The sequence below is a fragment of the Panthera tigris genome, chromosome B2 (genome assembly GCF_018350195.1).
Source record: "Panthera tigris isolate Pti1 chromosome B2, P.tigris_Pti1_mat1.1, whole genome shotgun sequence".
Taxonomy (NCBI): Eukaryota; Metazoa; Chordata; class Mammalia; order Carnivora; family Felidae; genus Panthera; species Panthera tigris.
In genome coordinates this window covers 37,609,864-37,636,398 of record NC_056664.1, presented here as the reverse complement: position 1 = coordinate 37,636,398, position 26,535 = coordinate 37,609,864, and the positions used below count along the sequence as shown (strand labels likewise).

The 26,535-nt window shown below is 46.3% G+C and overlaps 1 protein-coding gene across 9 annotated transcripts in view; it reads left to right on the top strand.

Annotated features, from left to right (window-relative positions):
- Positions 1-26,535, top strand: part of KIF6 (kinesin family member 6) — a 384,926-nt gene that overhangs the window by 328,621 nt on the left and 29,770 nt on the right. For all 9 annotated transcript variants that reach the window (XR_006217625.1, XR_006217624.1, XM_042986270.1 and 6 more), the window contains one exon: positions 11,360-11,410. Coding sequence is in view for 7 of the 9 variants with exons in the window: in XM_042986270.1 (XP_042842204.1) it covers positions 11,360-11,410 (51 nt within the window). In the remaining 2 variants the exon portion in view is untranslated. The remainder of the gene's footprint in view (positions 1-11,359; positions 11,411-26,535) is intronic.

Below are 26,535 nucleotides of genomic sequence, written 5' to 3'. Positions count from 1 at the left end.
TCTGGAGCTTCAGGATAAAAACCAGAGGCCATGATGGACCCTCCCTGTGCCCCCGAGAGCAGCCCTAGAAACCAGAGCCACGTCTTCAAATGGAAAAAAGGATTGTGGTCTATAGTTACTCCTCCAGGGCGGGTCTTGAAAGCTGGTTATATCCTTCCCTTGCTGAGATAAGACTTTCCAAGCATCTAAAGTAACATCTTTTGAATGGATGCCAACACAATCATGAGCCCTCAGCTCCCTGAGATGGTTAGTATTTAACAATTCATGCTGGTTGCTGAGCTGAAAATTTTCCTTATGCTTACCTACTTGCACATTTATTTGAGCTTTTAACAAATGCACTAATTTACTTAATTCTCTGAATATGTTTATGGAATATTATCACATACTGGAAGAGTGATATCAATAAACTCCTTAGCTTAATTAAGTGTATATAATAGCCAAATGCCTAAGCTTCAGACAGAATGTGCTAATCTCCTATGATTATTATGATTACTTGGGTAGCTGGAATGAATATCCCATAGGAAAAGAATCAGGTCTCCCAGACATGGTATAATTTGGTCATTTTTTATAAATGAGAGCATTCCCCCAAAATGTGATCATCATGTACTGTCCTGGTGATAAGAAAGGAGCTGTCTTGAAGCCCAGACTGCTGTCTGGTGTTTTCATCCCAAGCTGAAATGCTCATCAATTATGGGGCACATCCTCCTTTGCAAGATAGGGCCAAGGTGACGGGGTGCTCTTGAGAAAATCCCAGTGGGGAAAATCAAGGCAAGTTACCATGTGTTTTTCTTGAAATTATTGATATTAAGAATGAGCTATGTTTTTCCTCTCTCTGCAACTTAATAATGTTACCAAGGGGAAGAAAAGTCTTGAAATCTGGAGAATTGAAATGTCATGTTGGAACGAGAAGGCTTAAAAACATTTGCCCGGCGTTTAGACCATTCATGGCCTCCCACTCAGTGCCCTGTCACTGAACCTTTCTCTTTGGGGAATCCAGGAAAGGACCCATCTTCCCTATTCCAAGGGAGGGCTGAGGGCTTCTCAGGGGCCTCCCCCAGCCCAGGCTGGTGGAGATCCCTTGGTTTACTGCAGCAGCCAAAGGCTTCCTTGACTTGGGAAGGGCTGGGCTTCCTCTGACTGTCCATCTTCTGCCCTCACCTTTCTTGTACGTGGTCTAGGACAATAACAGAGGACTGACAAGTAAGCTGGGATTCCTCATCACCCCCCGTCCTGGCACTGGGACCCGGGCTGTGAACATTTTCAGTCAGCACCCATGACAGATGACATCACTGTGCAGCAGAGACCCAAACACGGTTGTCAGCATGCTGTAGTAACATCCTGTTCCCTCTCAAGGAAGCAAATTGCAGTGGGTTTTTAAATTTTAATTTCTTTTTATAAATATACACAGACTTTTATATAAATTATAAATCATACGTACCCTTCTTTTTTCCTCTTGTTGGCTCCTACCTCCCTTGCCCAATTCATTCTCCACCCTCCGGTAACCCATCCTAACAGCTTTGTGGGTGTCCGTCCACATGACCTCCATGCTCATATGGCCACATACACGCATGTGTGCACACAGTTATATACACATGTATGTAAGGCTCTTGCCATTGTTTGACCACAGGATCATTTACGTCCTTTGTTCCCCATTGTCTTCTTTGCTTGCTTTTTCTCCTTTTCTGCTCTATTGAATTATTAAAATCTTGGCATTCCCTCCCTGTAGCCCTCCTGCTGCCTTTTTTTTGATCCTCTATTGATTTGGCTGTTATAGTATGTATTTTTGTTCTTCTAGAGTTAAAAAGTAACTATAACAATGCCTGTAGTTATTCCAGATATACCCTCCACCCACCCACATCCAGGGCTATAGCTTGTTTTAACTCCCCCATTGAACATCCTCTCACCTTATCTCCATCGTGTTATTGTTGCTTAAAGTTTCAGTTTTCACACAACACACGCGTGCACGCACACACACACACACACACACACACACACACACACAGTTTTCATGGTCAGTGGTTAAGTATTTTTCCTTAAATATTTAGTACTTTTTATGTTCATCACTGTTCCTTTCTCCTACATATTTCTCTGTATTAATTTTTCTTCTTGCTGATCATCATAATAACTTTCTACACTTACACAGTTCTTATATATCCTAGGCACTCTTCTGAGCACATTGCGTATGTGACCTAATTCACTCCTCACAGCAGATACCAGTACTATCCCTGTTTCGTAGAGGAGGAAACTGAAGCACACGGCCATTCAGTAGCTAGCACGACGGTGCCCAGTAGGTAGCCCAGCTGGTATGCCAACTAGGGCACCTGGCTCCAGAGTCCATATACTCCATGCTTGGTTGCCTCTCACTTGACTCCCTTTTGGGGAGCAGTCATCTGTGAGTGGTAAATGCTCTTAATCCTCTTATGACAGAAAATGTCTTTGGTGTGCCCTCATCAAGGAATGAACGTTGGACTGTGTGTAAAATTCAGGTTGACAGTTTACTTCCCTCCATTGTCCCCATCACCCCTTGCTGTGGTTGAGACGCGGGCTGTTGTCTAAGGAGTTCTGCCACAGGTCCACTGGCAGCTGGGAACAGTGGCTCTTCTTCCCCGAAGGTCAGCACTTGCACTGTGATGTGTCCAGGGCAGGTCTGTCTTCATTTGCACTGCTCCGTGTTCAGAGTGCACCTGCAACCCTCTGGCTCACGTCTTTCTTCAGTTCTGGAAAAAACACACCTGGGGTCTCCTTCAATGCTGCCCCTTTACCGTGCCCCCTTCCCTCCTTCTAGAACTCTCCTCAGACACCTGATGATGCCTGTCCGTCTCCCCTCTGGGACTTTTAACTCCCTTTTCCCATTTCCTGTCTTGCTCTCCATTCCATGTTTGGGTGGGTTTGGGGTGTCTTTTTCCATATTATCTTTCCAATCACGAATTCACCTTTAAAATTGTCCTGCTTGGGGTTTATCCCCTTGTTCCCTCTATTGTTTTTGGTTGTTTATGTCATGACTCTATCTTTCATCTCAAAACGTCTTTCCACTCCACCTATTCTTATTCATACCTATTTGTTGTACGATTTCTTATTCTTTTTTAAAGAAAACTTAAGCTGTCATCAGTCTCCTGGAGTATGCTCAACATACTTATTTTGAAGTCTGTCTTGGAAGTGCTGAGTGGCACCATCATTATGGAGGCAGCACCTCAAATTAATACAGATCAGCTGAAAGCCGGCAGGGCGTTCTCTTGCAGACATGCAAGATTCCGTGTTCCGGCGTGGCCATCACAGCACCGTTTGTGTTAGTGGGAGTGGGAGGCAATCTCGTTGTTCTCCCCTCGGGGAAGGGAAGTTAAAACGTTGGAGTACACTCTGCAATGTACGTAGTAGTTAGAAACTGAGGACTAGATGCGCATACAGCAACGTGGGTGGATGTCAAAAACACAGTACCGATAAATCAGTGGGAAAGAGAATGAGATCTGTAGCACAATATTACTTTCATAGCTTAAAAATTGCACAGAAAACTTGAACACAAATTGTAATGGCCACCTATTAGAGGCATAGGGGGATCGGAATTAGGGATGGGGCATAAGGCACGGAGATAAACACACATGTACACACGTATGTATATACATACATGTGCATACCTACACATACTTACATACATACATACATACGTACATGCAGGGCTTTGCTCATACTGACAAGATAATATGCTGTAATCTAAAGAGTAAGACTAATTCAGCCCTTTGTGGGTGTGCATTAATAAATGTCTGTATCTAGGCACATGAAAAGATGTTCAACATCGCTCCTTATCAGGGAAATACAAATCAAAACCACACTCAGATACCACCTCACGCCAGTCAGAGTGGCCAAAATGAAGAAATCAGGAGACTATAGATGCTGGAGAGGATGTGGAGAAACAGGAACCCTCTTGCACTGTTGGTGGGAATGCAAATTGGTGCAGCCGCTCTGGAAAGCAGTGTGGAGGTTCCTCAGAAAATTAAAAATAGACCTACCCTATGACCCAGCAATAGCACTGCTAGGAATTTATCCAAGGGATACAGGAGTACTGATGCATAGGGGCACCTGTACCCCAATGTTTATAGCGGCACTCTCAACAATAGCCAAATTATGGAAAGAGCCTAAATGTCCATCAACTGATGAATGGATAAAGAAATTGTGGTTTATATACACAATGGAATACTACGTGGCAATGAGAAAAAATGAAATATGGCCTTTTGTAGCAACATGGATGGAACTGGAGAGTGTGATGCTAAGTGAAATAAGCCATACAGAGAAAGACAGATACCATATGGTTTCACTCTTATGTGGATCCTGAGAAACATAACAGAAACCCCTGGGGGAGGGGAAGGAAAAAAAAAAAAAAAAAAAAAAAAGAGGTTAGAGTGGGAGAGAGCCAAAGCATTAGAGACTGTTAAAAACTGAGAACAAACTGAGGGTTGATGGGGGGTGGGAGGGAGGGCAGGGTGAGAGGGAGGGCAGGGTGGGTGATGGGTATTGAGGAGGGCACCTTTTGGGATGAGCACTGGGTGTTGTATGGAAACCAATTTGACAGTAAATTTCATATATTAAAAAATAAAAAAAAAAAAAGAAAAAAAAAAAAAAAAAAAAAAAATAAATGTCTGTATCTGTCTCTCCAGAAAATTACTTTCATCTGTAATGAATTCATGTTCCAGCTATTAATTTTACTGTCATTTTTAGCATTAGATTTATTCATACATTTTGGCATTTTTGTGGGCAGGTCCATTTTTAATGAAACACATTTGATTTCTTTCTCTTTCTCTCCCTTTGTGCTCATCCCTCTCTGTCTCACAGACCCTCCAGCCCCCTCCCCCCCGCCGAGTCTGGAAGACAATTCGGAGTCACTGCTCCACAGGGATACTGGGATGTGGCCCATGTGGTCAGAGCGTCAGTGGGCAGCTTGGTGTAGCAACGGAGAGAGGCTGAATGTGTTCCTTTCTTCCTCCATGGGCTTGCAGTAGGAAGGGAACCACAGCCCTAGGCAGCACCTAGGAGCGCTCTGTTTTCCTCGGTCCCCTTGCAGCCACAGGTGTGGTGGCAGGGGACCCTCACCCCACCCTGCAGCTTCAGTCTGTGTCTTGCCCTTTTAGTCATCTTCCTGCTTCTGGACCTGGAGCTCTGCCAGCTAAAAGCACAGACTCCACTTACCATTTTGCATTTCTGGCCCACTTCTGGTCTTCAGAGATCTCTCTTGAAATCTAATCTAGCAAAGTCTTATTAGTCTCCTGTTTGATTTTATTCCCCATTGCTATGCCTCAGTCGATTTTCAAATTATACAAACAAATTTAGATACAACCTGATGAAATAGATATTAGCAAGGAGGAGATGCCTGCACTTGATTTGAAGGCTTCAAAGGATTTACATAGTCCTGTTGGTTGGAAATTCATCTAAGGATTAAACACATAATTTGTGCTAGGCCCATTAATTTTACAAATGGCCTTACAAACAGTCTTTAGGGAATCTAACCTTTTGGTAATCACAGTCCCCTGTGTTAGAGTACAAAGAAACCGGCATCCCACGCCACAGCTGAAATCAACACTCTGAATTCAGACGCACTAACTAGACCTTCCCCCTCAAAAAGGCCCCTCAGGCAGGCAACATAATTCTGTGTATTCTCCCCTCACCCTAATCCTGCTACTGAAGTTTGTTTTGTTTTTACCCAGATGTTATATAGTAGTATAGTCAAGTAGAAGAACAGATTTTTACTTAGGTCCAGAGCCCCTAATGGGGCTCCTGGGTGGCTCAGTCGGTTAAGTACCTAACTCTTGATTTCAGCTCAGATCATGATCTCAGGGTTTGTGAGTTCGAGCCCTGCATTGGGCTCTGCACTGACAGCATGGAGCCTACTTGGGATTCTCTCTCCCCACTTCTCTCTACCTCTCCCCCACTTGTGCTTGCTCACTCTCTCTCTCTCTCTCTCTCTCTCTCAAAATAAACATTAAAAAAAATAATGACCAAGGATCCTGCCAGTAGCCTCCCCCCGCCCAGCCCTACTTCTCCACTCAAACCCTCCCTTCCAAATCCCTGCCCCAAACGAGCTATGCCTGGCCTTCTCCTCCCTGTTGCCCCCACGGTTCTCTTTGCCTGCAATCCTTTCCCATCCCCACCTTAACACCTCTGCCCCCTTAAGGATACACCCAAGGCTCACCTGTGGTGATGATGCCTTTCCTAATGCCACTAACCTGCCTTTCCTCCTCTAAATTTATGTCTACCATTGATTTGACATTTTGCCACTTGCCCTTCAGGCTGCCATCTTATGAATATAGTATCCTTTCCATATGTCTGAAAGTGCCTTCGACCCTAAAACTAGTCTGGCATGTCACATAGGTTGATACGTTATCCCTTCATCCTCCCGAGAGTCTTGAGATATGGTAAAACACATATTATCCCAGTTGTTCTATTACAACCCATTTTTCAAATGATAAAATTGAGGCTTAGAGATGTTACGTAACCTAACAGGAACCTACTTCCTACTAGAAGTAGCAGAGTTGGGATTTGAACCTAACTCTATGTACCTACAAGATTGTAATTATCTTCAGTTTAACCAAAATGGCAAAGAGGTTTGCTTCATCTGGAGTCCAACTCCCAGTGACTGGAGATAGCTGTGCAAAGTGCTGTGCTGAAGAGCCAGACCCAGGCTCAGCGGGAAAGCAAACCATCCATGAGGGAAGAGCAAGATCTGCCATGAGAATCTGAAGTAGGCTCCAGGCTCCGAGCTGTCAGCACAGAGCACCACGCGGGGCTCAAACCCACGGACCATGAGATCATGCCTGGGCCAAAGTCGGACACTTACCCAACTGAGCCACCCAGGCGCCCCTCGTGCTGGCTTCCTTGAACTAGAAGAGACTTCTTAACTAGTTTGTGTATTCCACAGCACTTAGTGCTTAGTGCTTAATATAGTGCGTGAGCAATAAATATTTACTGTTTGATAGTGATGTCAGCATCCTCAGTAAAGCACCACATCACAGAAACTGCACGAGCAGCCTGCAGACAGCCATACTGGGAAAGTCAGAAGTGAAGAGCTCTGCTCTGGACCAGCTACACAGCTTTCACTTGGCGACCAAGTTCAAACTAACCAGCATGCAAAATAAAATGTGAATTTTAAGGAAAATGGTTCTATCCAAAAGACGATCACTATAAAAAAAAAAAAAAGTGTTGCTTCTGCATGATGCTAATACTTTTCATATGAACTACTTGGTACAGAAAAACCATACACCATGCTGCCCTGCACGTGGTGGTTTCTAAGGTCATGTGTCTCCTCTGGAGCTCCCCATGGGTCGTTGCAGGCTCCAGGTACCCCACCACCCCCCTGCTAACATCCCCACTCTGGCGATCAATGAACCAGAAAGGGAGAGAAGGTGTTTGTGGCATCTGTTGTAAATTATTGGAGACAAGATTACTAATTACCACCATGTTCCTACAAGCGGAGCCTTCCCTCCTTCTCCTCCCACCGCCCCCCTGCCCCCCACCACTGCCGCCCCAGCTTCCTCCCTGACCATCTCCTGCCTCAGGCTGGGAGTTCTCTGTTTCTGTTTCATCTCTTTTCCATACTTCGGCATAAAGATGTGTCCAGGAACCCAGGCCAAAACCAGCAAATTTATCACCATGCTAATGACAGCAAGCTGCATGCTGAGTGAATTCTGCAATCCCCCTCAACTCCTTCTTTTGCCAAAACCTGCGGAAATGCAAGATCCAGCCGATTCCAGAGACTGTTATCTTCACATGAAGAATGACTCTGTTAGAAAATGCAATTAGGTATCAGCCATAAGGCTATTTTTAGAAGCTTGTTTGGGAAGATCTCAAAAACAAAAATCGCCATGTGGTAGGTGATGTTAACCATTCCACCCAAATTGAGCATCGCTACATACATTTAAAACCTACCTTTATCAATATGTAGCATTATCAAGGGGATGGCTCATTGTTCTGGGAGTAGACATTTCTGTTTGTGGAGGTTACAGAACTGACAGTCCTCAGTGGCAAATCCTCCTCTTTATTTACATGAGCAACTGTTCCCAGGCTGGAAGCTATGGAAGATCCTTAACCCTGTCATTGCAAAATAGCTTCCCCCGGGTTTGGGGAAGGGAGCCCGTCATTCCAATGGGAGCAGGGGAAGTCGTGACATAGGAGGCTGAGCACCTACAGGGGTGAGGCGTGAGGTTAGGAGCATGTCGTTGAGAAGGCGCGTCATTGGGTAGGCCCATGGTCAAGGAGACAAGATGGCAGGAGTCTCATTGGGGAGGTAGTTTCCCAAGGAGGAATGCGACCCAGTGTGTCCTCCAAATCAGCAAGACACTGTCCAGTCTCCCCAGGAAGGAGGTAGCCAGGCACGGAAGGCACTCGTGGAGTAAGTCACCTGCGCCAGATACCCAGGCCAGAGTCTGGGCACCACAGCAGCATGAGAAGGCCCTTAATGACCTACTCCAAGACGAGAGCTGTTTTTAAGTGGTATGTTGTATTTGTCACAGTTGTGCCTCCTTTTATTTGAGGAATGCATGTGCTATGTCTCAGGCCAGCACCACCCCTGTGCTCCCAACTCCTCTCCCCTGCTGATGTGGACAGTAAATATCATGTTGCTCAGAGTGGGGGACAAGATCCCATCTGTGGCTGTGGCTGGCCTGGGTTTCAGGTCATTTTCGTGCTGGCACCAGGCTGGTCTGGTTCTCACCCTAGAGCCATATTTGCACTTCTCCACCTCCCGCTCAACACATTCCCTAAATTCTTACCCTCTCCCACTTGGAATTAGGGTGCAATCACTGCTTATGCCCAATCCTTGGCTTCCTATCTGGGCACAATCCTCTCCATTGGGGACACATGGAAACCAAGGCACAGACTTGCTCTATGACACACCTGGAGACAGTGGTCTCCAAGAGGAGCTGAAGGAACTGATGACATTGAACGTAGAGAGGACAAGTCCAAGTGGAGAAATCATGGCCTCCTCAGTTCCTCACTGCCAGTGAGAGAGGACCCCTCCTCTATGCTGTCCCAGAGAGCTGACCACGTCCAAATCTGGAAGGTAGAGGGATGCAGGTGTCAATATCACGTCAGTAATTCCTTCTATACAATTTAATCAGTGGGACAGCCTGGATACATACAAGTCATACAAGTAGAAGGGATTCCTGAATTCGGTGCGACGTTGAAGTGAATGACCTCTGCTGTCCCTCCCAGTCATAACATTCTAGAAGTGCCCTTAATCTTCCAATGAGTGATGGGGTCTCCTGTGACTGCTTCTTCATCTACTCATCTTTTGAAAACTTTGAGGTATTGAATATATTCTACATGAAGAAAGGAATACATTAGACAAGGGAGCAGTGAAGTTCCCAGGCCTTCTCAGAGTCCACAGTGGCCTGATCATATCTCCCAAATGGGACATGTAATGCAGACAGCACTGACATTTTAACAAGTGTGCTGAGCCGTTGGATATAAACAAACTCCCAGGCGGATGCTTCACCCCTCTTTCCAGCATGAAGTCATAGAATTGCAGTAGACATGGAGGAACCCTGGAGGTCACTTTGCCCCAACTCCTACCCAGGGCAAGAGTTCTTGCTTTAATGCCCCATAGATTGTCACCTAGCCTCTGCTAGAGCACTGTCAGGAAGGGACCCACTGCTCTGCCAGGGAATGTAGTCCAGTTTGAGACAACTTAATCCACATTGAGACAGTCTTCATTGTGAACTTCATGGTGAACTTTATTGAGCCCCTAGTCTGTTTTTATTCAACTTGACTTCTCCCCTCAAGAGTAGGACAAAAATAAATCTGTTTTGTTGTCCAAATGACAATTCAGATTTTTTTTAAGTTTATTTTTTTTTATTTTGAGAGGAAGAGAGAGAGAGAGAGCAGGGGAGGAGCAGAGAGGGAGAGAATCCTAAGCAGGCTTTGTGCTGTCAATACAGAGTCTCAAGTGGGACTCAATCTCATGGTTCTTGAGATCATGACCTTAGCCAAAATCAAGAGTCGGACACTCAACCAGCTGAGCCACCCAGGTGCCCCGTGCCCCAGTGTCCAGATTCTTAAAGACAGTCATGATCTCTGATCCTCCTCTCCCTCCAAGTCTTTTCTTCTCGATCTAAACATCTCAGATGGCCTTGAGTATTTCTCATATGCCATGGTTTTAGATCCTTCACCATCCTAAACAGAATTTTCTGTAAATATTTTCTAACATTCCTTATGAAGAGTAGCCCCTAGGACAAATACCAAATGTGGTCTGACCACTACAAAGTACATATGCAGAGTATACCACTATCACGTCTCTTCAACTACACACTATACCTTTAATAGTGCAATGTGGAATAACATATGTCTCATACCCAATGATCAATTGCTGTGTTCCTATTAAGGTTATCATCCACTAAATACACCATCTTTTTTACTTGACACAATTTCATACAGCATCAAAGAAAAAAAGTAGATTTATTTTTTTAATGAAATTTATTGTCAAATTGGTTTCCATACAACACCCAGTGCTCATCCCAACAGATGCCCTCCTCAATGCCCATCACCCACTTTCCCCTCCCTCCCACCCCCCGTCAACCCTCAGTTTATTCTCAGTTTTTAAGAGTCTCTTATGGTTTGCCTCCCTCCCTCTCTAACTTTTTTTTCCCCTTCCCCTCCCCCATGGTCTTCTGTTAAGTTTCCAGGATCCACATAACAGTGAAAACATACAGTATCTTTCTCTGTATGACTTATTTCACTTAGCATAATACTCTCCAGTTCTATCCACGTTGCTACAAAAGGCCATATTTCATTCTTTCTCATTGCCAAGTAGTATTCCATTATATATATAAACCACAACTTCTTTATCCATTCATCAGTTGATGGACTGGTGCTGCCACTCTGGAAAACAGTGTGGAGGTTCCTCAAAAAATTAAAAATAGATCTACCCTATGACCCAGCAATAGAACTGTTAGGAATTTACCCAAGGGATACAGGAGTGCTGATGCATAGGGGCACTTGTACCCCAATGTTTATAAAAAAGTAGATTTAAAAGTGTCCCTATAAATTATTAAAAGATCAAGTCCTGCCTCCCCCTTCATTAATAATAGACAGAAATACTGAAGAGAATAGGGCCCAAAAAGGTTATGAGTGACAAAGATCATTGAACCCAAAGGTGAAATGCATATTTGCAATGATGAGCCAAGGCCCCAGCATGGCAGTCTGTTCTTCCAACACCATCCAGTGCATCAAAGGAAGGGGTCTTCTTGAAGCCATGTCCACCCTTGTCTTCCTTGCTCTATCTATCTATTTAATTTTTGCTTGCAACAGGGTTCTGAGGCGAAGTCTTCCTGCAGCCTGTAGGAAACTCACCAGTGGTTTTCCTTTGTGTCTTTGACAGGTCGCTTGAAAGAAGAAATCACCCAGCGCCATATGCAGCAAGTAGCTCTAGGTGGGTACAACGTGAAGTCTGTGGGAAGAAGGTGACGGTAATACAGGCTGTAGGGTCTTGGAAACCTAGACCCAGCTCAAAGATAATCCATCTGGAACCCTCAAGAAGGTTAAGCAAGGCAAGGTTTGCAGTTAGTGCAGCTTCCTTTGGATGCCCCTCCTCTCTAGGACCAGTTACCCCATCCTGTGTGGCTGCTCTCAGCTGTCAGGACCTGGCACCCCACCTTCTCAGCTGCTGCCTCATCCCCCTAACCCTTCCACCCCACACCCTAACCTAAGTTCACTCTGTGTCCCAGCTCCTCAGGGCTCTACTCTGAGCTTTCCAGAGTTACTACTAACTAATCCTAACAGCAACAATTGGTGGTGAAAATAGCTACTGTTTTCTGAACCACCCCTGTGCACTGCCATTTGTGCATGGTCTCCTTTCTCCTTCACGATAGTCCTAAGAAGTCAGTGCATTTTCTAGATGAAGGAGATCCAGTGACTTGCCCAAGGTCACATGGCTAGGAAGTGTTGAAAAGGATTTGAACCCAAGTCTCCGAGTCCACACCTGGGGCTCTCAGCCCCCATGCTCTTCACTGCCAGCAGTGATGGGCCCACTTAATACAGTAATAATGTAAACACTGACGAACACAGTGATAGTGTAAGAGGACCTTGGCACCTTTTAAGCAGTAGACAGCTTCAGCAAATGCCTCCTTTGATATGTGACCCAAGGAAGTCACTTGGGAGGAAAGTTCAGCTCCCAGAAAGGCTGGGGGAGCAGGTATCCTGGGCAGGGCCACGTTGTTTCCTCTGCAGTGGGCCTGGGACCAAACACTTACAGAGCTCTGATTAAATAAGCAATCATGTATTCCAAGCAAAGGGTTCCCCTTCACATAGCCTGGCCCTTTGAATTTCCTACAGTTCGAGAAATCCATGACCTCTAAAGGGCAGATGGAAGAGCGCCCCAGTGTCATAAAGATGACCCACTGGACCCCAGGAATTTGGACTGTTAGGAAGTGGGTTGTTTAGTTTCAGTAATAATAATGATCTCATCAAATAGCCAATGGTTACATCAGAAACACAGAATAAGGAAGCCTGAGGCACACTGACTAGAGCTTGAACTTCCCACTGTTGGCCTCGCCGCTAGGAGGTCTGGGCCTCCCTTTGCCAGAGATGCAGGCAGGGAGTCAGAGCTGAGCGCCTCCTCCAGCAAGCATCCAGGGCTCCCTGGCTGGGCTAGGGAAGGGCATGGGGACCTCTATTGGGAAGCGGTGCCAAGGTGACCTTCAGGCCTCACGGGTAGGTCACCGGATGGGGAGTCATCCCTGAGGAGTGTCGCTGGGCCCCACATCTCAGGGCTGCCATCTGGCCCTTTCTCCAGTCTGCACGATGCCGAGCAACTAAAAACAATGACTGGAAAATACCAGTCAAATAATTGGGGCTTTCAGGGCAGAGGTGCTCTATCCTCTCTGGGCCCCCACCCCTCCCAGCCCCAGACAGGCCTGGGCCTTTGGGAAATGACTGCACATCTTTAACCACAGGCTTCTTCTTAATTCCTCTGCTCATCTCTCTGGGAGCCTTCTTCTGAATTACAGCAGGTGTCAGGTTCAACAGGGCCCAGCTTTGCCTGAAGTAATCAGCAGACTTCAAAGAGAAAGCACTTTGGATGGAAGTCTAATTAAGAGCATTTGAAATACCTATTTATTTTAAAAGCATACTATCCCAATTAGAGAAGAAGTGTTAACATCTCCCAGCTGCCATTTTGAGGTTAAATGCCATGTTTTCAGTCCAAACTTCTCAGGAGCTCGTCTGACAGAGCTTCAGAACCACCCGCGCTCACGTGTCCCCAGTGACCACGTGCCAGAATTCTTCTCATGGAGAGAAACCTCTCATTGCAACAGATTGTTTATAAAGCCGTTTCCTGCTTAACCCTCACCCTTCAGGCTAGTGTCGGGGCCAAGGGCGAGGACCCACAGCTCCGCTCTGGTGAGAATCAAAACAGCTCAGTGTCCTTGGTTTCCTGGTGTTCTTGAGTTGAGGCTTCCATTGGAGGAACGGGGCAGTGACTACATCTGCTCTTGCCCTCCCCCTCTCTGTTCTCCTTCCTTTGTCTACTTCTCTCTACTTTCCCTCTCCCTCCATTTTACGTATTCCCTTTGGCATTGTTTCTTTCTTGTGCCTCCATATTCCTAGATTTCTATGAAAGCATAGGTCAGGTTGGTTGGTTGTTCTGGGGTGGGGAGGCGAGAGGGGGTCAAGAGCTAGGCTGAGCAGGAGAGGTTTTCTCACGTATTTTGCGTAAGAATAGGTCTGTGTATGTAAGAGGAGGTGTATGTCCAAGAAAATTCGTATAAAGGCAATCTCATATCTCAGAGGAGCAAGGATTTAATGATGACGTGAAAGGTGCCATGTGGAAGACTGTAGATTGGTGGAGGGAAGCCAGATTCAGTGGTGTGCTGGAACCAGCTCCGTACCCATCAGATGAGTGACCGTTACCATTTTGGAAATTTGGGGATCCCTGGTAAAACACAGCTGTTGTTAAAAATTAAATGATAGAGGGCGCCTGGGTGGCTCAGTCGGTTGAGCGTCCAACTTTGGCTGAGGTCATGACTTCACAGTTCGTGAGTTCAAGCCCCACATTGGGCTCTCTGTTGTCAACACAGAGCCTGCTTCAGATCCTTTGTCCCCCTCTCTCTCTGCTCCTCCCCAGCTCGTTCTTTCTCTTTCTCTCTCAAAATAAATAATTTAAAAAAATTAAATTATAGAAACTTACAATTAAATAAGTTATATTAAAAAACAAAGTCAACAAATACTCAAAACTGATCACTTCCTAACTACAGATCTTCCTTGACCTACAGTGGAGTTACATCCTGATAACCCCGTCATCAGTTGAAAATATCGTCAAGTCAAAAATGCATTTAATACACCTAACCTATCAAACACCTAGCTTAGCTTAGCCTACTTTATTTTTTTATTTATTTTTTTAATTTTTTTTTAACGTTTGTTTATTTTTGAGACAGAGAGAGACAGAGCATGAACGGGGGAGGGTCAGAGAGAGGGACACACAGAATCTGAAATAGGCTCCAGGCTCTAAGCTGTCAGCACAGAGCCCGACTCGGGGCTCAAACTCACAGACTGTGAGATCATGCCCTGAGCTGAAGCCGCCGCTCAACCGACTGAGCCACCCAGGCGCCCCAGCTTAGCCTACTTTAAACGTGCTCAGAACACTTACATTAGCCTACAGTTGGGCAAAATCATCTAACCCAAAGCCCATTTTATAATGAAGTGTTGAGTATCCCGTGTAATTGAAGTCTGTGCTGAAAGGGAAAAACAGAACGGTTGTGAGGGTGCAGAATGGTTGTCCCTGTTCACGTGGCCGGGCAGGAGCTGGGGCACCCGAAGTATGGTTCCTCCTGAATGGGTGTCACTCGTGCACCATCCTAAAGCCAACAAATCCTACGTCGAGCCATCATAGGTCGGGGACCATCTGTCATTTGCTACATTTTACTATTATCTCTGCCCTTGAGGTTATTTAGCACTACCGTATCTATATCATGGAACTGTTGTCTTAGGGTGTGCTACTGTGCATCTCTTCCCAGTTTCACATGCAGTGACATCACACTGGCAGCTTGAAATCAGCCTACTGGGACTGTTTATGCCATGGAAATTGACAAACGTTATTGTAAATTGGGGCGCTTTTCCCCTAGAGCGCTAGTTGTTCAACGTTTACCGCCACAGCAGGGGCATACAGATGAGCGCCCATGGAGAGGCCAGTTCTGTGCACGTGTGTGTGCTCTTAGGAGGACTTCTCCTCCTCTTCCTCATTGAATATCTAGATCCTGGTTCTCTCTTCGTTTACTGCCTACCTGATGAACCCTGGTCCTTTTGAAAGTGAGTGGACAGGGAAAACAGGGAAGACAGACGTGGGGCAAGGGAGGCATTGGCCGAGGGGGCCTCTTGATGTAACAACAGCCAGAGCTTGGGTCCTTTAAGAGAAACGGCAGTGATCAGTTCTATGAATATGATCAACAAATAAATGTTCCTCCCGACTTAAAGGAGGGCCTACTGCTCACACCACTTCAGGAAACAAGAAAACAATGCTATTTTTTAAAAGTTTTTGGGGGGGACACCTGGGTGGCTCAGTGGGTTAAGCGTCTGACTTCAGCTCAGGTCACGATCTCACGGTTTGTGAGTTTGAGCCCCACGTAGGGCTGTGTGCTGACATCTCAGAGCCTGGAGCCCGCTTCAGAGTCTGTGTCTCCCTTTGTCTCTTCCCTTCTCCTGCTCGTGCTCTGTCTCTGTCTCTCTCTCTCTCTCTGTCTCTAAAAATAAATAAACAATAAAAAATTTAAAAATAAATAAGATAATAAATAATAAAAGCTTTTTTTTTTACATTTATTTATTTTGAGAGAGAGACAGAGAGAAAGCGTGAGTTGGGGAGGGGCAGAGAGAGAGGGACAGAGAAATCCCAAGCAGGCTCTGCACTGTCCACGGAGAGACCAATGTGGGGCTCGAACCCACAAACCGTGAGATTATGACCTGAGCCCAATTCAAGAATCAGACAATTAACTGACTGAGCCACCCAGTGCTATTTTTAATTGGGCATCATTTGGAAATGATATTAATTGAACTAGATTCAGCTAGTTGAGAGTGCTTTGCAGAATTTAGTTATGTGCAGTTTTCCCTCTTTATTGTACTTGCCACCCTGAATGGTATACTATTGTTGGTAATGCAGATGAGGCTGGTCGGCAAACATTTCTTTAGAACTTAGCCTGTGCCCGGCATGGGTCTAAGCTCTCTGCATGTAGTCTCTTCCTTAATGCTCCTAAAATCCCCATGAGGGAGATACTGCTATTACCCTCACCTTACAGTTAAATCCCAAAGGGGATAAGTGAACCTGCCTTACTTTGCTCAGCTAAGGGACACAAATGCACACGCGTGTCCAGAGCATATACTGTAACCCCCATGCTGCACTGCCCTCTGCCCTGTTCAGGGCATGGTGGAGTTCACAGAGGGACCAAGATCTGATGCCTGCCTTCAAAGGGTTTCTACTCCAGCCAGTGTAAAGGGGAAATACATGAAAAGGTGACTCTTTATCTAATTTCAGATTTAGATACATATATTATCCTATTCTCTGTACCCCAAACCAATTCAACCTTGGCCTCCTCCATGAAGCCTTGCCTGGCCCCTTCTCCCCAAGCCTTGTTTGTCCCCCAGCCTCACACACCTTGTCTTAGAATGTGTATTTCCATAGCTATATTCTCCACGCTGAAATGTGAGCTCCTGGAAAGCTGGGTGCAGTCAAATGAATCTTTGTACCCCTAGCAGCCAGCACGGGCAATAAATAGGCCAAATCAATACCTCCCCAGATGACTTCCAGACTCACACATCTTGCAAAAGTATAATGAGACATCTGAGCATAAAATAAAATCAGTCCATTTAAAAGAAGTAGAAGGAGTAAGTGCTTTTGGACCCCATGGCTGAGCCTATTACTATACAGAGGCAATAAATTTGACCCTGTCTTATCTAGCCACTGAGCAAAACGAGAAGCACCCAGAGCCACATAGGTTTCATTTTCCAACAACAGGAAGCGGACTAATTTATCTGCAGAAATAGAATTTCTTTTGGAACTAAACACAAACCAGAATTTATTGTGCAGACCCTTATTAAAGGACACTGAGTGACACGGTGAACGATATTCTTCAACTGCAGTTTTACAAAAGATACCGAAATGTTGTTCAAGCAGATGATTCTTATATCGACCCTCTGTTAGAGCAGGAGGCCTGACATTAAAGCATAACTCATTGAAAACGTTTATGTGAGCGGCCGAGATAATCTGCTCCAGGTACTCTGCTCTCTGATGGTTGCACAGAGCAGGAATAAAACCAGGCGAAGCCAGCCCCAGCAACATGGGCTGTGGCTTCTCTCTAAAGTGTCTCTCTTGAGCAATATTGGGTCAGTGCCAGGCTCTCGTTCTGCTCGCCATCGAAACTCTACCAAATGCCTGTGATTAAAATTTGAAAGACATGTGGCACTACCAGTAGGTGAAATGCGTCAGATGAGAGGGACAGGCCATGAGAGCTTTGGGCACTCAGCAGAGGAAGTGGCCCCTGGCAGTTGTCACCAAGGCCACGGGCCTGGGCTGAACCATGAGGAATGGGCAGGATTCAGAACCTCAGAGAACTCAAGAGTGCGGAGGTAGTTGTTCTGTGGAGGGTGTGTGTGGGGGAGGGGGTGTATGTGGAGGTTTATGTATATTGTGTGTATGGTATGAGTATGTGGTATGCGTGGGGGGGTGTATGTGGGGGCTGATGTGTGATATGTGTGTGTGTGTGTGTGTGTGTGTGTGTGTGTATGGGGTATATATATTTGGTGTGTGTTGTAGGAGGTGGTGTATGTGGGGTGTGTGTGTGGGTATATGTGGGCGGTGGGGATGTGGGGGTATGTGTGGGGGGTGTGGGATGTGGGGTGTGTGTGTGTATGTGGTGTGTGTGTAGGAGGTGGTGTATGTAGGGTTTGAGTGTGGGATGTATGTGAAATGGGGGGGGGGGAGCGATGTGTGTGTGTGTGTGTGTGTGTGTGTGTGTGTGTGTGGTATGTGTTTGTTCTGTGTGTGGAGGGTGGAGGGAGAGGACTTTGTCGGGGAGTGATTTGAAGTAGTCAAGGGAAAGTCTAAAATGGTGAGTTGGGCCAGTTCACTGAGAGCCTTGAATCTGAGCATTTATCTTCCAGGCAGTTGAGCCACTGAATATTTTTGAACAAGGAAGTTTTGGTCAAAGAGGCCTTTAAGGAAAAGGAAGCCCCAGGCAGACATTCATTCCAATTCCTCAGCATTTCTAACTGACCTAGGAGTAAATAATCTGTACCGCCCCAGCCCCATCCCCTTGCCCACCTTGCCCTGCACTGGACTGGCCCTCTGGGGACGCACGCTTCCAGCCCAAGTTCAGGAAGGGCCTCCAGTACTTCCGGCTGTCTCTGAGGAAATCTGCTACAGACATTGCCCACTTAGATACAGCGCTGCCCTGGGGAGCTGCACGCTGATCACAAGCCATGCAGACTGGCCTGGCCCCTTGTGGGTAGGTGGTCAGTCAATTATCTTACCTGTGGTAGACGGAGGTGGGGACATCGCTGCCCTTGAGGAGCTCACAGATACGCCCAACACAAGCTATCCGGGTTGGCTGACACCACACCTTTCTCTCCATTTATCCCTTGACCTACCGGAACATTCCATTGCCTCTATTTGTAGGCACGTTTTTCATATACTGTCACAGATGATAGAAATAATAATCATTAATAAATAAAAATCCATGAATATGACATTGGCAGGTTCCAAGTGGCATCTGAGATCCCCCCCCACCACCAGATACTAGCCTCTTGAATAGTAGTCCTCGCCTCCTCTCCCTGGCCCCATCCCTCTCCCCACCCAAGCAGCAGAGATCCTTTGAACAAAAGCCCCTGAGAACAGTCTATTGTGGCTGCAGTATCACATGGGCCCTTGATTGCCACTGGGTGGTATGCACTACCTGACCCTGAGAGTGGGGCAGGGACAGCTCTCAGTGCCCAGCAGGGGCCTTGAGGAGGGTTGGGAGAGGCATTGAGGCCACAGGCTGCCTAGTCTACTGCCTTGTTCTAGCTTAGAGTCCGCTGCCGAGTTCTCTTCTCCCAAGCAGAATTCCTGCAGTGGCCTGCTGCTTTCCAGAGGCCTCTGCCATTGTCACTTTCTCCCCTTTGGTGTAAAACTGTTTTTTGAAGACTGAATCTTGAAATGCTTTGTGGAATTCTGCTGCTGGGGATGACAAGCCTGAGAGAAAGCAAAAGGCCGGAGCATCATCTCTTTATTGATCAGACTTCACTGAGCACCTAGTCTGACCCAGACGGTATGTGCAACCAGGAAGTGCAGGCTGTGGAGAGGAGCCACTGACTGAGACAGAACTGGAGGGGACCTTCCTGCATTATCTACCTCAGCAGCTTTCACAGTGGGTGCTCTGGGGCCCAGGTGTTCTTAGGGAGTGCCAGCGGCAAGGCCCCAGGATTTTTGCCCACCCTGATTCAACCGAGGCAACTTCCGTTTCTCTTTTTGCCATTAAGCCTTTGTTTGAAGAAAATGATCTGCAGTTTTGTAACACATCTTCTTTCAGACCTTATGACCCTGTTTAAGACATTTCCAGAGGCAGATTCCCAGCTTCCCTCCCCAGAGCTACCTCCGTTTCCTCTGGACTCCCACAGGACTCTGCTTATACCTCTAGGAGAGGACTTATCACACTGTGTGATCATTATTCAGTCTTTCATCCATTTCCACTCCTTGACAGAGGATCTTGATTTCTCCAGCACCGAGCATGGTGGTTGGTGCATAGTGAGTCCTCCATAGACGTTTGCTCTGTGCCTGAGTTCCAACATCTATAAAATGAGGCAGTTGGAAACAAGTGACATCCTGTGCCCAGCACATCCTGAAGCGGAGCCGGCATTCACTGGTTGCCTGTTGAATGAACAAATGAATCTAACACACCTCAGCCCTCAGGTGCCACGATTTTACCTCTTTGTGATTACAGAATTCCTTAAGACATGCCGGAAACATTAGCCTTGGTGAGGGGACGCATGAGGGCTTGGATTAGAGGTGACTTCATCTTCTCAGAAAGGAATGATCAAAATGTGACCACTGGAGGAAGGCAGAATGTAAAGGAAGCAGCTGCCCCCAAAGCTGAGATGGCATCTCAGTTGGTTCCAGAAGAACTCAGGTGGCTCTGTAAGACCAGTGGTAAAGTCTCACCACCTGAGTCGATTCCATCCACAGTTGCTTGTGAATATAGGGCCAGCTTCTATGACATGAAGCCAAACGTGGCCAGATTCCCAAACTCAAGATGGAGGCTGGGAGTGAGGAGTCCCCACACCATTTCCCTGCCAAGTTCCCAATTGCCAAGGCTCTACTCCCTCTGGGTAGTTCCAGACTGCCTTGCTAGCGATTCTGGAGAACAGAAGGAGGCTCTGGGCATCAGCCTTGAACTGCAGTTGTGGTTTAGTAAAAAGAACACTCACCTTGGAATCAGGAGGGCCCTGCTTGAATCATGCCTCTACCATTTGCTAGTCACGTGACCTTGGTCCATTTACCTTCCTGAATTTCCATTTCCCTGTCCATGAGAGAAGAACATCTACTCCCCAGGGTGTGAGTACCTAAGTGAGGCATGTAAGTGATGGAGCCAAGGACCGCATAGATGCTCAGCAGATCATCATGGCCCCTGAGTCTGAGTGCCAGGAGCCACACAACCAGACGCCCAGGCAGCGGACACAGCCCCCTGCCACAGAACCTACACAGCTCTGGGCCAACAGCACCAGTCGGCCTAACTGGTGGAGGTCACCACATTTCCGCATTCACGTCTCTCTACCCACTTGTGTTCACAGGCAGCATTAATCACTCAACCTTGCAAAGATACAGTCTCTGTCTCTCCCACTGAGCAGTGATGAAGGATGATCCAGTTGCCAGGGCCATTTTATTCATCATGCAAATGTGCAGGAACCATGTATGCTACTTTGAATGCATTAGGCATTTGACCAATGTCTTAGTCAGCTGGGGCTGCCAGAACAAAAGTACCATAGACTGGCTGAGTGATAAACAACAGAAATTAATTTTTTCACAGTTCCAGAGGCTGGACACTGGAGATTAGGGTGACAGCATGATGGTTCTGGTGAGGACCAGATGGTTCTGGATCTTCCTCTGGATCACAGACTTCCAGCTTCTCATTGTGTTCTCACACAGGAGAAAAGGAGTAAGCTAGCTCTCTGACCTCTTCTTATAAGGGCACTAATCCCCTTCATGAGGATTCCACCCTGTGACCTAATTACCTTCCAAAGGCCTCACCTCCAAATACCATCACACTGGGGATTTGATTTCAACATATGAATTTGGGGGGGACACAAACAAACATAGACAATAATATACAAACATAGAATATATAACAAACATATACAACATGTTGTATATGTTTGTTATATATATATATGTTATATATATATACATATATACATATATATACATATACATATATACATATATATGTTAAACATATATATATGTTGTATATATATATATATAACATAATAAACGTATAAAATATATGAACATATAAACAGTCAAATAGAAGACAAAATTCTAGCCTCTTGATGTCATCTGCTAGGCTAAAATGTATTGTGGCTGGCCCCTTACAAGTGATAAAAATCACCACTTGTGCTTGGTGAGTCCAGCCCAGGGAAGGTCTTAGTGTTCCCCAGGAACAATTCTGTTACATAATGGAGCTAGATAAGACTCATTGCCCCAAAAGCTCATTTCCCCAAAGAAGTTGATGATGAGTTTGAGGAAGACCTATCAACAGGAAACCAGCATTGTTCTTATCATAGCAAACAGCCAAACAAATAAACAAAAATAAAAACAGAAGATAACCCAAAGGTTCCCTAGTAGGCAGGTAGAGAAATGAGCTATAGCTGTGATATATTCATATTGTATGATATATCCATATGATATATTCATATAATTCATATTCATATAATGGAACACCATAGAGAATTAAAAATGAATAAACTAGAACTCCATGTAGCAATGTGAATAAATCCCAAAAACACGATGATTGCCAGAAAGACAATTGCAGAAGGGTATATGTGGAATGATACCATTCATGTAAATTCCAAAATGGTCATCATTGTGTATCAGGGGAGAGGAATGGGAGCCTTGTGTTATGGTGAAAGATAACATAAGTAGAGAAGCACCTGGGTAGCTCAGTCGGTTAAGCATCCAACTCTTGATCTCAGCTCAAGTTATGAGCTCACGGTTCATGAGTTGGAGCCCTGAGTCAGGCTCTGCTCTGACAGCTCAGAGCCTGCTTGGGATTTCTCTCTTTCTCCCTCTGTCTCTTCACCTCCCTCTCTCACTCCCTCTCTGTTTCTCTGTCTCTCTCTCTCTCAATAGCCAATTAAACTTTAAAAAGATGGCATAAGAACAGAAAAATGCATAAAACATATGTACAGATACATAGGCCAACAAATACTTACAAACAGAACATCTTTGCAACCTCCTCTTAGGTCAAGAAGTAGCTAAGTAATGAAGTAATTTTAAGGGACATTAGAAATGCAGGGTGAGAGTGTGCAACAGGAAGGGAAGGTGTGCAGCACCAACAGGACAGTGTTATCTTTGGGGTAGGGGGGGTGGTAGTGGATTGGAGAGGGCCCTAAGGAGGCACTCACCACTCCCCTGACATCGCAATGTTCTCATTCAAACACACACACACACACACACACACACACACACACACACACCGGAACAACTGTGGCACACTATCTAGATTTTTCCAAATACAGATGTGATACGTGGGTGTTATTTGTATCACTCTCTGAACTTTTTTGAAATGGTTTATAATAACTTCCAGAACTCGATGAAGGCTTAGATTCCAAGGAATCAGATATCAAACAAAATTTATTGTTCAGTGGAATCCCTGTGATAGAAGTGGTAGTAAAACACAAATCCAGATTCGATTCTGATTAACCTTAATTTCCTCACTACTGTTTGTGTCGGGTTCGTTTTGCTTAAAGATGAGAACAGAGAATTTACCACTTCTCATTTCCTTCTCCAGGCACTTGTATCCTCTAGGAGGGGCTTAATAGCTAAAGACCAGTCAGTGTGCCTGACATGCTGAGCAATGCAGGGGAGGCACTCATAAGACCACCTCTTGTTGTTCTTCCACCATCTCTTTCAGTCCCCTTGGTAGGGACAGTTCTGCCTCCGTGCTGGATGGAAGTTGGACAGCCCAGTAACTCAGTTGCTCATTCATTGTTAATTACAAATAAAACAAACAAGAACCAAAAAACATTAGTCATTTTATACTGTAACTACCACCTCAACAGTTCAAATTTCACTCAAAGCTAAGAAATCTCTCCTTTTCCCCAGCTAAGACCAACAGCCAGGGGGGAAAGGCAATGCACTCAGCCCCTTCTCTAAGTCACTTCCTCCCTCAGCCTGCTAAGCTCGATTTCCCAAGACTCTAAGAGGGAGTTAGAGAGAAGGAGGAAAGGCAGTTGGTAAAGATCTCACTTGACTGGTACTTTGTAACGTGGCTTTGTGCTCTCTGGGCCTGACAGATGTTCCAAGCTGGCTCTTCCTCAGTTGGGGTACTTTTATGGGTCCCTGGAGGTCCTTTGACCTGACGCAAGCTACCTTATTTGGACAATTCCTTACCCACTTTGAGCCTTTATGGGTCAGGATCCAAACACGAAGCAGATTATTCAAGTTAATAATCAAGTCAGGTATTAGAAAGACTGTTGAAGAAAAGCCTATTGGCAAAGGTGTTAGCAGAGTGCAGAGAAACGCAGAGGTTGTAACAACAGCAGGGTAGGAAGCATTGCTGCCCCTAGACCTGAGGGAGCAAGAAGAGTGAGCACTTCCTAGAACCTGAAGACAGAAAGGGCTGTGCAGAAAGGCTCAGTCCTTCTGATAGGAGCTATGACCTTCAGTCAAGCAATGCATCCAGCTCATGGCACCTGCAGCAACATCTGAGCGAATAAATACCTCAACCTCTCTCTCCTCTGACCCCTCCAGTCACTTGTCCATGCTCACCATTGTCTGAGCCCAGCCAGAAGGCAAGGGGTAGGAATCCCATTGTTCCAGCGGCAGCCACAGGGCGGGGGGGACGGTGGAGGCGGGGAGTGGCAGAAGAGTAGATGGTGGAGGGGGGACTTAGGGGAGCAAAAGAGATAGGTGCAGGGCTCAGCCCCTATGCATCCTGTAGTCCACCGCCAGGTTTCTTTCTACGTATGCCATCGCCCCTCTGGGTGGCCCCACTAAAAAGGATGTGAGTTTTAAGTGTGTGCTGAAGGGTGTAAGTGACGTGCTGGAGCCAGCTCGAAGTGGCTCACGAGAGCTCACCGTGTGCATCTCTTCCCAAATCCACATGCAGGAACATCACCCTGGTAGCCTGAAATCAGCCATGATGGGAGTAGTTGCACCACAAAAATTCACAAGTGCTGCGACACTGTAGGACTTTTTTTTTTTTCTCCCAGCGAACTTGTTAAACATTTACCAGCACAGCACTTGATCTAAGGTGGCCTTAACTGGACTCTGTTCCAAGCTTATACCCCACATTGTTTCCACAGGAGCACAGCAGCAACTCTCTGGCCTTGCTCCTGGCACACCAGCCTGGGCCCTGCTGGAGAGTTCTCTGGTGGGAATCAGATTTCTGTCTGCTGCGTGCACATACACACATGCGTGCACACACAACACCACCCCACCCCCCCCACACACACACATGCACAGATTCCTAAGGATTCTTACCAAGCTTTCTGAGTGGTCTTCAAACCTCCTCATGACCTTTGAGGGAAGGGGAAGGTCTTCCACACACATCACCCCCAGTGAAGACGATAAGGCAGGCTTAACACAAACCGCGAGCTTTCTTTAAAGAAATTGTCTTCAAACATTTCTTTTGGCCCCTTTCTTTCTTTCTTTTTTAATGTGTATTTATTTTTGAGAGAGAGAGAGAGCACATGTGAGTGGGGGAGGGGGGAGAGAGGGGGACAGAGGATCTGAAGCAGGCTCCATGCTGACAACAGAGAGTCTGATGTGGAGCTTGAACCCACGAACCGTGAGATCACGACCTGAGCCAAAGTCAGATGCTTAACCGACTGAGCCACCCAGGTGCCTTGGCCCTTTTCTTGATGTGGGGTATTTTGGTTGTCTAGCAAGCACTTACCGTCATGTTTGAAAATATGCCAGCTCTACTGCGTGGTCTGTCTCAGAAGTCACTTTTGACTCTAGTATGTAATAAATTTTTTTGAAACAAACAGATTGATTTGCAAATTGGCTAGTAGCAGATAAGTTTTCCAAAAGTGGCAGGAGACAGTTTTATTAAGGATCCTCAATTCAATTCCTAAAAGTTCTGAAATGTCTCTCATAAGCCAATCAAGAGGATTGACCAAATGCCACTAACCATCACCATTAGGGGTTTTTATAGGAGGAAGGTCCGTGCTCCCTTTTACCAGCATGAGAAAAACTGCCCTCCTGAGAGGTCATAAGTGTCCTGAGAACACTCCAGACTGGCTGGTTCCAGTGTGACAAACATGGAACTGGGTTTTAGGTTTGCTAAGGTTCTTGCTAATTTCCTTCTGAAAAGCCACTCAGAATGAAGCCTCTGGTCACCACCAGTCAGTGAGGCCAGAGTGGCAGACAGCAGACTCACCAAGGGACTCGGGCTTTGAGAGAAGTCCTGTGTTCAGAAATGTGAGTTGGCTGAGGAGTGAGGGAGCCTCAGTGGGCTAGAGAGCCGGCAGGAGCAGCATCTGGACCCTCGGAAGAAGGGCCGCCGAGCCAGGCTCTGAGTGGCTGCACCAGAGAACGCTGACGGCAAACCAAAGATGGATCTGGGGCTCCAGCAGAAAGGACCGCAGAGAGAGAGGAGAGTTCCTATTTGAACAGAAGCAACCATGGAAGGGAACCTGTGCCGAGCTGAAGCGAGGAATGGCACTAGAAATGTCTTTTCCTGTGTCTGCAGTATGCTCCTGGGGTATGCTTGTGAGTCCACATGGACCCTGGAGCACGCTGACCCTCTGTGCAGTCCACATCCTCCACAAGGAACACGGGGGGAGAGAGGCAGCAAATGACAAAGGAGAGGCCACCATCCAGGGGCATGATCTTGGGCAGAGAATCCCAAAGTAGAACAGGGGAGGTTACTCTGGTGGGAGGAGACGGCAGACAGCCTTCTACGGGGGTGCCTGGGATTGCGTTTTGCTCTAAAAAAGCATACCAAGCAGTTCTCTTTTTTGTTTTTATTGCCTATTTATTTTGAGATAGAGAAAGAGAGCATACGAGTATGTGAGTGGGGGAGGGGCAGAGAGAGAGGGAGAGAGAGAGAATCCCAAGCAGGCTCCACATCCTGAGCGCAGAGCCCAATGCAGCACTTAAACTCACGAACCCGTGAGATCACGACCTGAGCCAAAAGCAAGAGTCAGATGCTCACCCGACTGAGCCACCCAGGCACCCCCAAAAAGGCATACCAACGAGTACTGATTGTACTGAAGCATGGCGGCTCCCTGGGGGGAAGATGGCTGCAGTGCCTGTGGGCCTGTGGCTGTTGGGTGTGAGTGCACCCCAGAGATTATCAGTCACAGCCATGT